Here is an 11,924-nt window from a genome sequence, read left to right as displayed (position 1 = left end):
CGCGTCTCCATGGAAACTGGCAGCACACACACAGAGTCTGTCGCTATTTTACTCTTATTATTATCTATCCTGATGCCTAGTCACTTTACCCTGCCTTCACGTACATATCTACCTCAAATACCTTATTATTATCTATCCTGATGCCTAGTCACTTTACCCTGCCTTCATGTACATATCTACCTCCAATACCTTATTATTATTATCTATCCTGATGCCTCGTCACTTTACCCTGCCTTCATGTACATATCTACCTCAAATACCTTATTATTATCTATCCTGATGCCTAGTCACTTCACCCTGCCTTCATGTACATATCTACCTCAAATACCTTATTATTATCTATCCTGATGCCTAGTCACTTTACCCTGCCTTCATGTACATATCTACCTCAAACACCTTATTATTATCTATCCTGATGCCTAGTCACTTTACCCTGCCTTCATGCACATATCTACCTCCAATACCTTATTATTATTATCTATCCTGATGCCTCGTCACTTTACCCTGCCTTCATGTACATATCTACCTCAAATACCTTATTATTATCTATCCTGATGCCTAGTCACTTTACCCTGCCTTCATGTACATATCTACCTCCAATACCTTATTATTATTATCTATCCTGATGCCTCGTCACTTTACCCTGCCTTCATGTACATATCTACCTCAAATACCTTATTATTATCTATCCTGATGCCTAGTCACTTTACCCTGCCTTCATGTACATATCTACCTCAAATACCTTATTATTATTATCTATCCTGATGCCTCGTCACTTTACCCTGCCTTCATGTACATATCTACCTCAAATACCTTATTATTATTATCTATCCTGATGCCTCGTCACTTTACCCTGCCTTCATGTACATATCTACCTCAAATACCTTATTATTATCTATCCTGATGCCTCGTCACTTTACCCTGCCTTCATGTACATATCTACCTCAAATACCTTATTATTATCTATCCTGATGCCTAGTCACTTTACCCTGCCTTCATGTACATATCTACCTCAAATACCTTATTATTATCTATCCTGATGCCTCGTCACTTTACCCTGCCTTCATGTACATATCTACCTCAAATACCTTATTATTATCTATCCTGACGTCTAATCACTTTACCCTGCCTTCATGTACATATCTACCTCTAATACCTTATTATTATTATTTTTATTATCTAACCTGGTACTTCCAGTATATAGCTCCACATTGATATGGTACTGGTACTTCCTGTATATAGCTCCACATTGATATGGTACTGGTACTTCCTGTATATAGCTCCACATTGATATGGTACTGGTACTCCCTGTACATAGTGCATGTGACAAATAACATTTTTTTAAATGTTTTATTTGAACTGGTAGTGTACCCTGCCGTTACACTGTCTGTCCCTGAACTGGTAGTGTACCCTGCCGTCACACTGTCTGTCCCTGAACTGGTAGTGTACCCTGCCGTTACACTGTCTGTCCCTGAACTGGTAGTGTACCCTGCCCTTACACTGTCTGTCCCTGAACTGGTAGTGTACCCTGCCGTTACACTGTCTGTCCCTGAACTGGTAGTGTACCCTGCATCACACTGTCTGTCCCTGAACTGGGAGTGTACCCTGCATCACACTGTCTGTCCCTGAACTGGGAGTGTACCCTGCATCACACTGTCTGTCCCTGAACTGGGAGTGTACCCTGCCCTTACACTGTCTGTCCCTGAACTGGTAGTGTACTCTGCCGTTACACTGTCTGTCCCTGAACTGGGAGTGTACCCTGCCGTTACACTGTCTGTCCCTGAACTGGGAGTGTACCCTGCCGTTACACTGTCTGTCCCTGAACTGGTAGTGTACCCTGCCGTTACACTGTCTGTCCCTGAACTGGTAGTGTACCCTGCATCACACTGTCTGTCCCTGAACTGGGAGTGTACCCTGCATCACACTGTCTGTCCCTGAACTGGGAGTGTACCCTGCCCTTACACTGTCTGTCCCTGAACTGGTAGTGTACTCTGCCGTTACACTGTCTGTCCCTGAACTGGGAGTGTACCCTGCATCACACTGTCTGTCCCTGAACTGGTAGTGTACCCTGCATCACACTGTCTGTCCCTGAACTGGTAGTGTACCCTGCCGTCACACTGTCTGTCCCTGAACTGGTAGTGTACCCTGCATCACACTGTCTGTCCCTGAACTGGGAGTGTACCCTGCCGTTACACTGTCTGTCCCTGAACTGGTAGTGTACCCTGCCGTTACACTGTCTGTCCCTGAACTGGTAGTGTACCCTGCCGTCACACTGTCTGTCCCTGAACTGGTAGTGGACCCTGCATCACACTGTCTGTCCCTGAACTGGTAGTGTACCCTGCCGTTACACTGTCTGTCCCTGAACTGGTAGTGTACCCTGCCGTTACACTGTCTGTCCCTGAACTGGTAGTGTACCCTGCCGTTACACTGTCTGTCCCTGAACTGGTAGTGTACCCTGCCGTCACACTGTCTGTCCCTGAACTGGTAGTGTACCCTGCCGTCACACTGTCTGTCCCTGAACTGGTAGTGTACCCTGCCCTTACACTGTCTGTCCCTGAACTGGTAGTGTACCCTGCATCACACTGTCTGTCCCTGAACTGGGAGTGTACCCTGCCCTTACACTGTCTGTCCCTGAACTGGTAGTGTACCCTGCATCACACTGTCTGTCCCTGAACTGGGAGTGTACCCTGCCCTTACACTGTCTGTCCCTGAACTGGGAGTGTACCCTGCCCTTACACTGTCTGTCCCTGAACTGGGAGTGTACCCTGCCGTTACTCTGTCTGTCCCTGAACTGGGAGTGTACCCTGCCGTTACACTGTCTGTCCCTGAACTGGTAGTGTACCCTGCCGTTACACTGTCTGTCCCTGAACTGGTAGTGTACCCTGCCGTTACACTGTCTGTCCCTGAACTGGTAGTGTACCCTGCATCACACTGTCTGATAATACATACAGCACAGAACACAGAAGTGCATCCCAAATGGCACCCTATTGCTTAGTGCACTACTTTGGACCAAAGTCCTATGGGAAAGTAGTGCACTAAATACGGAATAGGGTGCCAATAGGGACACAGACAGAGGCAGACATACAATCACTCTGGTTTTGAATGAAACCTCATTCATTATGTACCAGGGGAAAATTACACATGTATTCATTACAAATTCATAAATTACAAATTCATAAATTACAAATTCATAAATTACAAATTCATACATTCCCTCTGATTTCCATTCATGACTGGTTAAGAGCGACGACTCAGAGAACGTCCCATCACTGTTATAGGCTTTCTTTTTATTCTAGACCAGTAGCTCCTGTACAACCTTTGGATGAGCAAGTAGTCTGATGTTTCATCCATCCCGTCTGTCTATCTATCTCTCTGTTTGACTGGGTCTGTTGTTGGAGGATATTAACCTCTGTTGTCACCTGTAATCCTTTCATTCGTTTCCAGAAAAGATAAGTTGGTTACTCTCCAGGTTGCAGATGCTGGCAGTTTATGTTTCCTGCCCTGCCCAGCCCCAAGCTACTCCTCTGGGGTCGGCCCAACCTGATCAGCCGGTGGAGATGGCTCCAGGCGTACGCCAACCGGCCAGACACTAGGTCCAATGAGGCTGGGTCCACACCTGCCCAGAGGTTCCCTGCCGAACCCCCCAAACGTCCCCTCAAACCCTCCACTGGACCATCCACTGGAGCTCCCACCGCCTCCTTGACCAACTTAGGTAGAGTCACAGAGTCAGGTAAGATGGAGCCGCTGTCGCTCCCCAGGAAGAGGTGATCCAGAGCCCGGTTCTGGAGGCTCTCCCTCAGGCTGCGGACCAGCTCCTCCATCCTGGCCACCAGATGGCGATCCTCCCAGGCCTACAAAAGAAAGACAAGCAGACGGTCAGTAAGATGCCGAAACCTTACTAACCTATTAACAAATGATTCCAAACATACTGTACGTGTACATATGATAGAGCAGCTCAGCCTATAGAGGACAATAAATCAGGATGGATAACAGGCCTCCAATCAAATCAAAGTTTACTGTCATGTGAAGGGATGGGCAAAAAATTACAAATTACAATTACAAATTATAATTACAAATTACAAAAGCAAAATACCCTAAAGACTAATGTATCAAAATAAATTACAAAAATATGTTTGCAAAGTATTGTATTTAATTAAAATGCATCTATTGTGTATATTAAAAGACAAAAATACATTTGCAAGTAGCCCCCTTAACAAAACAGCAATGTCAGTAATGGTTACAGACACCTGGCTTGATTTGACTGTGACACGTCTTTTATCCTCCTTAGTTTAATGCACTGACTGCCCCCGAGTGGAGCAGCGGACTAAGGCCCTGCGTCTCAGTACTAAGGCCCTGCGTCTCAGTACTCCTTAGTTTAATGCACTGACTGCTCCCGAGTGGAGCAGCGGACTAAGGCCCTGCGTCTCAGTACTAAGGCCCTGCGTCTCAGTACTCCTTAGTTTAATGCACTGACTGCTCCCGAGTGGTGCAGCGGACTAAGGCCCTGCGTCTCAGTGCTAAAGGCTTCACTACAGACCCTGGTTCCATTCCAGGCTGTATCATTACCGGCCGTGATTGGGAATCCCATAGGGCGGTGCACAATTGGCCCAGCGTCGTCCGGATTAGGGTTTGGGGTTTGTAAATAAGAATTTGTTCTTAACTGACTTGCCTATTAAAGGTATGGTGTAACCTGTAGTACCTATTAAAGGTATGGTGTAACCTGCCTCTGTAGTACCTATTAAAGGTATGGTGTAACCTGTAGTACCTATTAAAGGTATGGTGTAACCTGTAGTACCTATTAAAGGTATGGTGTAACCTGTCGTACCTATTAAAGGTATGGTGTAACCTGTAGTACCTATTAAAGGTATGGTGTAACCTGTAGTACCTATTACAGGTATGGTGTAACCTGTAGTACCTATTAACGGTATGGTGTAACCTGTCGTACCTATTAAAGGTATGGTGTAACCTGTAGTACCTATTAACGGTATGGTGTAACCTGTCGTACCTATTAAAGGTATGGTGTAACCTGTCGTACCTATTAACGGTATGGTGTTTCCTACCTCTGCAGGAGAGCTGAGTAGCAGACGCAGCCAGGCCGTCTTCAGTGTGTAGGAGGAGAGGACTGACCTCCAGAGCGCCCCCCGGTGGCTGTCCAGTGCCTGGCCACCCAGGTCACGCAGGGCCTTGGTCAGCTGGAGCACCTTGAGGTGGCAGGAGGGCTGTGGTGAGCGGCCACGGAGCCAGCCCAGCAGACGCTGCTCCTGGCGGGGGAAGAACAAAGTCCACAGGTCCCTCTCCCCGCTCTGCTGGTTCTGGTGCTGGTCTGGAAGGAATGGATGAGAATGAAAGGAGAGAATGGATGGATGGATGGATGGATGGATGGATGAAGGACAGAAGGAAGTAAAGAAAGAAGAAAATAATTAAGGAAGGAAGTAGGGAAGGAAAGAAGGAGACAGGGAATTAAATAGTGAATTAAATAATGAATGAATAATGAATTAATGAAGAAAGAAAGGAGAGAAATGAAGAAAGAGTAATATACTTTATTGAATTTGTAAATGATATCATATATTTACCCCTGATCACCTGAACATACCTGTATTTGACATCGCCACTGAGGCCGTCGTTTCCATGGGAACCAGGTAGACCCCGTCTCCGAGGGGGATGGCAGGGAGGAGCCGTATTGCCATGGAGATGTGACAGCAGACGTAGTCGGAACGCGGTGTGAGTCGGAGCTGCACACGGTCGTCGGCGAGAGCCAGACTCAGCGTACAGCGCTGCTCGAAAGGGTAGCGCACGGTTGCTAGGCAACGCTGGACCGCCGGGTAGAACCAACGGAGGACGGAGTCCGGGGTCAGGCGATAGACTCCGCCCCCTCCTCCTCCTCCTCCTCCTGACACTGCCGTGACCCCTGATAATGACCTCGATGACCTTTCGGGCGACCCCCGAGAGGGGGTCATTCGTAAAAACGTGTCAGTGAAGTTGCGGTGTTTTCGTAGCCAGTCACCACGGCGAGGAGTCTCTAGACTGCACCGCGGCACGCCGCACCACCCACCGCCCTCTGAACTTTCCCATTTCATCTCGTCCATCACCTCGTCCTTCAAGACGTCCTTCCCTTCTTCTTTGACCTCTGTCTGCTCCTCCACCTTGCTGTCGTCCTTCTGGACTTCCTTCACTTTATTGCTTCTTACCCTCATCCTGTTCCCCTTCCCCGACTTTCTCCCGTTCTCTTTAACCTCCCCCCTCTGCTCCCTCACATCCTCCTTGCCCTCCCCCTTCCCCGACTTTCTCCCGTTCTCTTTAACCTCCCCCCTCTCCTCCCTCACATCCCCCTTGCCCTCCCCCTTCCCCGACTTTCTCCCGTTCTCTTTAACCTCCCCCCTCTGCTCCCTCACATCCTCCTTGCCCTCCCCCTTCCCCGACTTTCTCCCGTTCTCTTTAACCTCCCCCCTCTCCTCCCTCACATCCCCCTTGCCCTCCCCCTTCCCTGACTTTCTCCCGTTCTCTTTAACCTCCCCCCTCTCCTCCCTCACATCCCCCTTGCCCTCCCCCTTCCCTGACTTTCTCCCGTTCTCTTTAACCTCCCCCCTCTCCTCCCTCACATCCCCCTTGCCCTCCCCCTTCCCCGACTTTCTCCCGTTCTCTTTAACCTCCTCCCTCTCCCCCCTCACGTCCCCCTTGCCCTCCCCTTTCCCTGAATTTCTCCCGTTCTCTTTAACCTCCCCCCTCTGCTCCCTCACATCTCCCTTGCCCTCCCCTTTCCCTGACTTTCTCCAGTTCTCTTTAACCTCCACCCTCTTGTTATTTTCCTCAGCTCTCGTGTCCCCCTTCTCTTTTTTCTCCTCACCCCTCACATCACTCTTGCCCTCCCCCTTCTCCTCTCCTCTCTCGTCCTTCTTCTCCTCCCCCCTCCTCTCCCCTCTGTATACTCGTGGCTCCAATTTCAGTTCTCGGGGAATCTTCAGAGGTACCAGGATATCATAGTAATCTGGAGCGCCCACCTTGTGCTCCTCGTATGAACTGCCCACCTGCAACCAGACCAGACAAACAAGGATTATGTGAGTCCCAAATTGCACCCCAATTCCCGAGAAGTTTGTTTACGTAGACCATCAACTATGTTAACTAATTAATAATTTAACTACAAAAAGAGAACATGTTATCTTCCGAAACTCACCTGCAGGAAGTCTCCCCGGAACGCCAGAGAGGACTCTGGGATACCTCCAGTGGCACGTCCGGCTCTGACCAGCTCCCCGACCAGTTTGGCCACGTGGGCCTTGCTGTGCCCCAGGACGTGAGGAGACAGACGCACCCAGCGCTCGTAGTAGTCCTCCAGGACCTCTCGACGAGACCAACCCGATTTCAGAGCCCCGTCAGCGGCCTCGAGAGGCACCCTCTGGGGCCCTCCTGGGTGGGTGGAGCAGTACCTGCAGTTACACATTGATATTTGAGTCAATTCATATTTGAACAGATGGATACTTAGTGCAATCAAGGGCACGACAGCATTATGAGTATTATTATGAGTTTTCAAAAGCAGAAGCAAACATCACCGTAGTAACCGTGCAACTCAAACAGAGGGAGAGACAGACAGAAAGACTGTCACGTCCTGACCATAGAAAGCCTGTATTTTATATGGTAGAGTAGGTCAGGGCGTGACTAGGGGTTTTAGTCTAGTTTATATTTTCTACGTGGGGTTCTAGTTTGTTTTTTCTATGTTGGTGTTTGGTATGATTCCCAATTAGAAGCAGCTGGCTATCGTTGTCTTTAATTGGGGATCATATTTAAGTAGCATTTTTTCCACCTGTGTTTTATGGGATATTGTTTTGAGTTATTGCACGTAGCATCTCTGTAGTCACGGTTTGTTGTTTCGTTTGTTTGTTTATTGTTTGTTTTGCTAAGTTTCACTATTAAATAATTATGTGGAACTCAACATACGCTGCGCCTTGGTCCGTCAATACAAACGATCGTGACAAAGACAGAGAGAGAGAGAGAGAGAGAGAGAGAGGAAAAACACCTACCTGGAGGTGACAGCCCCCCTAGACACAACTATGACAAAACAACCAACAAAAACGGGTCACAACTCCTGCAGCTCTGTCACATGCTGGGTCTGTACGTAGTCAATAGTAGGCTTCAATAGTAGGCTTCGATGGGACTCTCACGGTAGGTACTCCTGCAGCTCTGTCGCATGCTGGGTCTGTACGTAGTCAATAGTAGGCTTCAATAGTAGGCTTCGATGGGACTCTCACGGTAGGTACTCCTGCAGCTCTGTCGCACGCTGGGTCTGTTCGTAGTCAATAGTAGGCTTCAATAGTAGGCTTCAATAGTAGGCTTCGATGGGACTCTCACGGTAGGTACTCCTGCAGCTCTGTCGCACGCTGGGTCTGTACGTAGTCAATAGTAGGCTTCAATAGTAGGCTTCGATGGGACTCTCACGGTAGGTACACCTACAGCTCTGTCGCACGCTGGGTCTGTACGTAGTCAATAGTAGGCTTCAATAGTAGGCTTCGATGGGACTCTCACGGTAGGTACTCCTGCAGCTCTGTCGCATGCTGGGTCTGTACGTAGTCAATAGTAGGCTTCAATAGTAGGCTTCGATGGGACTCTCACGGTAGGTACTCCTGCAGCTCTGTCATACGCTGGGTCTGTTCGTAGTCAATAGTAGGCTTCAATAGTAGGCTTCGATGGGACTCTCACGGTAGGTACACCTACAGCTCTGTCGCACGCTGGGTCTGTACGTAGTCAATAGTAGGCTTCAGTAGTAGGCTTCGATGGGACTCTCACGGTAGGTACTCCTGCAGCTCTGTCGCATGCTGGGTCTGTACGTAGTCAATAGTAGGCTTCAATAGTAGGCTTCGATGGGACTCTCACGGTAGGTACTCCTGCAGCTCTGTCGCACGCTGGGTCTGTTCGTAGTCAATAGTAGGCTTCAATAGTAGGCTTCAATAGTAGGCTTCGATGGGACTCTCACGGTAGGTACTCCTGCAGCTCTGTCGCACGCTGGGTCTGTACGTAGTCAATAGTAGGCTTCAATAGTAGGCTTCGATGGGACTCTCACGGTAGGTACACCTACAGCTCTGTCGCACGCTGGGTCTGTACGTAGTCAATAGTAGGCTTCAATAGTAGGCTTCGATGGGACTCTCACGGTAGGTACTCCTGCAGCTCTGTCGCATGCTGGGTCTGTACGTAGTCAATAGTAGGCTTCAATAGTAGGCTTCGATGGGACTCTCACGGTAGGTACTCCTGCAGCTCTGTCACACGCTGGGTCTGTTCGTAGTCAATAGTAGGCTTCAATAGTAGGCTTCGATGGGACTCTCACGGTAGGTACACCTACAGCTCATCCCTTGGCAGTAGTGCTGTAGATTACTTTATCACTGACCTCAACCCAGAGTCTCTCAGAGCGTTCACAGTCAGCCCACTGACACCCCAATCAGATCACAGCAAAATCACAGTCTACTTCAACAGAGCAATACTCAATCATGAGGCATCAAAGCCAAAGGAACTGAGTAATATTAAGAAATGCTATAGATGGAAGGAATGTAGTGTAGAAACCTACCAAAAAACAATTAGGGAACAACGAATTCAATCCCTTTTAGACAACTTCCTGGACAAAATGTTTCACCGTAATAGTGAAGGTGTAAATCTGGCAGTAGAAAACCTCAACAGTATATTTAACCTCTCAGCTTCCCTACTGAATCTAAACATGTCAAGCAAACAACCTAAGAAAGAAATTGAGAAACCTGTCCAACCAAAAACATAGAGACCCAGAAAACCTGAACCTACGCCTTCACTATGGTGAATCACTAAAACAATTCATAAACACACTAGGGAAAAAGAAGGAACAGCACGTCAGAAATCAACTCAATGTAACTGAAGAATCCATAGACTCTAACCACTTCTGGGAAAACACTAAACAAACAACAACATGAAGAGTTACGAAGATGTTTGGGTAAATCACTTCTCCAATCTTTTTGGTTCTATAACTAAGACTACCAGAACCCACTGGATTCTCCAATTACATTGAATGAACTACAGGACAAAATACAAACCCCTCCTACCCAAAAAGTCCTGTAGTGTTGATGGTATCTTAAATAAAATAATAAAATATACAGACCACAAATTCCAATTAGCTATACTTAAACTCTTTAACATTATCCTCAGCTCTGGCATCTTCCCCAATATTTGGAACCAAGGACTGATCACCACAATCCACAAAAGTGGAGACAAATTTGACCCCAACAACTACCATGGGATATGTGTCAACACCAACCTTGGGAAAATCCTCGTAAAATCTACGTAAAACACCAAATAATGCATGCAGAGCAGAATTAATGATCAAACTCCAGAAATGAGACATTAAATTCTACATCCACCTAAAAGGAAACGATTCCCAAACCTTCCATAACAAAGCCATCACCTACAGAGACATGAACCTGGAGAAGAGTCCCCTAAGCAAGATGGTCCTGGGGCTCTGTTCACAAACACAAACAGACCCCACAGAGCCCCAGGACAGCAACACAATTAGACCCAAGATAAGATAATTAGTTGACACATTGAAAAGAATGAGAAAAATAGCATAAACTAGAATGCTATTTGTCCCTAAACAGAGAGCACACAATGGCAGAATACCTGATCACTGTGACTGACCCAAACTTAAGGAAAGCTTTGATTATGTACAGACTCAGTGAGCATAGCCTTGCTATTGAGAAAGGCCGCCGTAGGCAGACCTGCCTCTCAAGAGAAGACAGGCCATGTGCACACTGCCCACAAAATGAGGTGGAAACTGAGCTGCACTTCCTAACCTCCTGCCAAATATATGACCATATTAGAGACACATATTTCCCTCAGATTACACAGACCCACAAATAATTTGAAAACAAATCCAATTTTGATAAACTCCCATATCTCCTGGGTGAAATACCACAGTGTGCATCACAGCAGCAAGATTTGTGACTTGTTCCCACAAGAAAAGGGCAACCAGTGAAGAACAAACACCATTGTAAATACAACCCATATTTATGTTTATTTATTTTCTCTTTTGTACTTTAACTATTCGCACATAATTACAACACTGTATATACACACACAATATGACATTTAAAATGTATATTCCTTTGGAAGTTTTGTGTGTAATTTTTACTGTAATTTATTTATTTTTATTTCAGTTTTGTATATTATCCATTTCAATTGGTTTGGCAATTTAAACATGTGTTTCACATGACAATAAACCCATTTGAATTGAATAGAACTGAATTGAGAGAGAGTGGGAGAGAGAGAGAGACAGCGAGCGAGACAGAGAGCGAGAGAGAGTAAGATAGAGAAAGAGAGAGTAAGATAGAGAAAGAGAGAGATATGATGTGTGTGGACTGGGTACCTTATGAAGAGGTAGCAGAGGACACAGGCCAGTAGTAGTTTGATGAGGGAGAAAAAGACAGGAGGGCCCTGGTCAGAGCACGGCTCTGTCCCAGCCTCGTACCCAGGATCGGGGCCTGATTCTGGGCTTAGCCAGTGGGTTATGTGGTGGTGGAAAACCAGACCAGTCAACACACAGGTCAACAGAGGCCAGAACACCCGCAGGTTAAGAGTGTACACACTCATCCTCCTCTCTCTCTCTCTCTGTCTCTCTCTCTGTCTCTCTCTCTCTCTCTCTCTCTCTCGTGCTCTCTCTCTCTCTCTCTCTCTCTGTCTCTCTCTGTCTCTCTCTGTCTCTCTCTGTCTCTCTCTGTCTCTCTCTCTGTCTCTCTCTGTCTCTCTCGCTCTCTCTCTGTCTCTCTCTCTCTCGCTCTCTCTCTCTCTCTTCTTGTTCCCTCTCGCTCTTCTCGTTCCCCCTCTCTCCTCCTTTCTGTTGCTCCTAGGTTCCTTCGTTCCTTCTCTTCTTCTTGTCTGTCTAGGACTTGTTCTTTAGCGATGCCAGAGAACTGAGACAGGGTCAG

At 47.2% G+C, this 11,924-nt stretch overlaps 1 protein-coding gene across 1 annotated transcript; it reads right to left on the bottom strand.

The window, feature by feature from the left end:
* Positions 1-3,456: 3,456 nt before the first annotated feature.
* On the bottom strand, positions 3,457-11,672 carry LOC129833114 (inositol 1,4,5-trisphosphate receptor-interacting protein-like 2). The gene is made up of 6 exons (XM_055897422.1): positions 11,366-11,672; positions 7,172-7,421; positions 6,792-7,025; positions 5,594-6,242; positions 5,061-5,323; positions 3,457-3,851 (listed from the first exon to the last, which is right to left on the bottom strand). The coding sequence occupies exons 1-6, from the start codon at positions 11,587-11,589 to the stop codon at positions 3,459-3,461; spliced, it is 2,013 nt and encodes a 670-aa protein (XP_055753397.1). The 5' UTR covers positions 11,590-11,672; the 3' UTR covers positions 3,457-3,458.
* Between the last annotated feature and the right edge of the window lie 252 nt (positions 11,673-11,924).

Source organism: Salvelinus fontinalis, chromosome 2, assembly GCF_029448725.1.
Source record: "Salvelinus fontinalis isolate EN_2023a chromosome 2, ASM2944872v1, whole genome shotgun sequence".
In the NCBI taxonomy this organism is placed as follows: Eukaryota; Metazoa; Chordata; class Actinopteri; order Salmoniformes; family Salmonidae; genus Salvelinus; species Salvelinus fontinalis.
This window is presented reverse-complemented; position numbering and strand designations above follow the sequence as displayed.

Excerpts from the sequence above, each read along its gene's own strand:
- LOC129833114 (XM_055897422.1), bottom strand. The coding sequence starts at position 11,589 with ATGAGTGTGTACACTCTTAACCTGCGGGTGTTCTGGCCTCTGTTGACC. Across the intron at positions 6,243-6,791 it reads CTGAGGAAAATAACAAGAGG|AGGGGGGAGGTTAAAGAGAA; the intron begins GTGGAGGTTAAA and ends GTGAGGGAGCAG. Across the intron at positions 5,324-5,593 it reads AGTGGCGATGTCAAATACAG|ACCAGCACCAGAACCAGCAG; the intron begins GTATGTTCAGGT and ends CATTCCTTCCAG.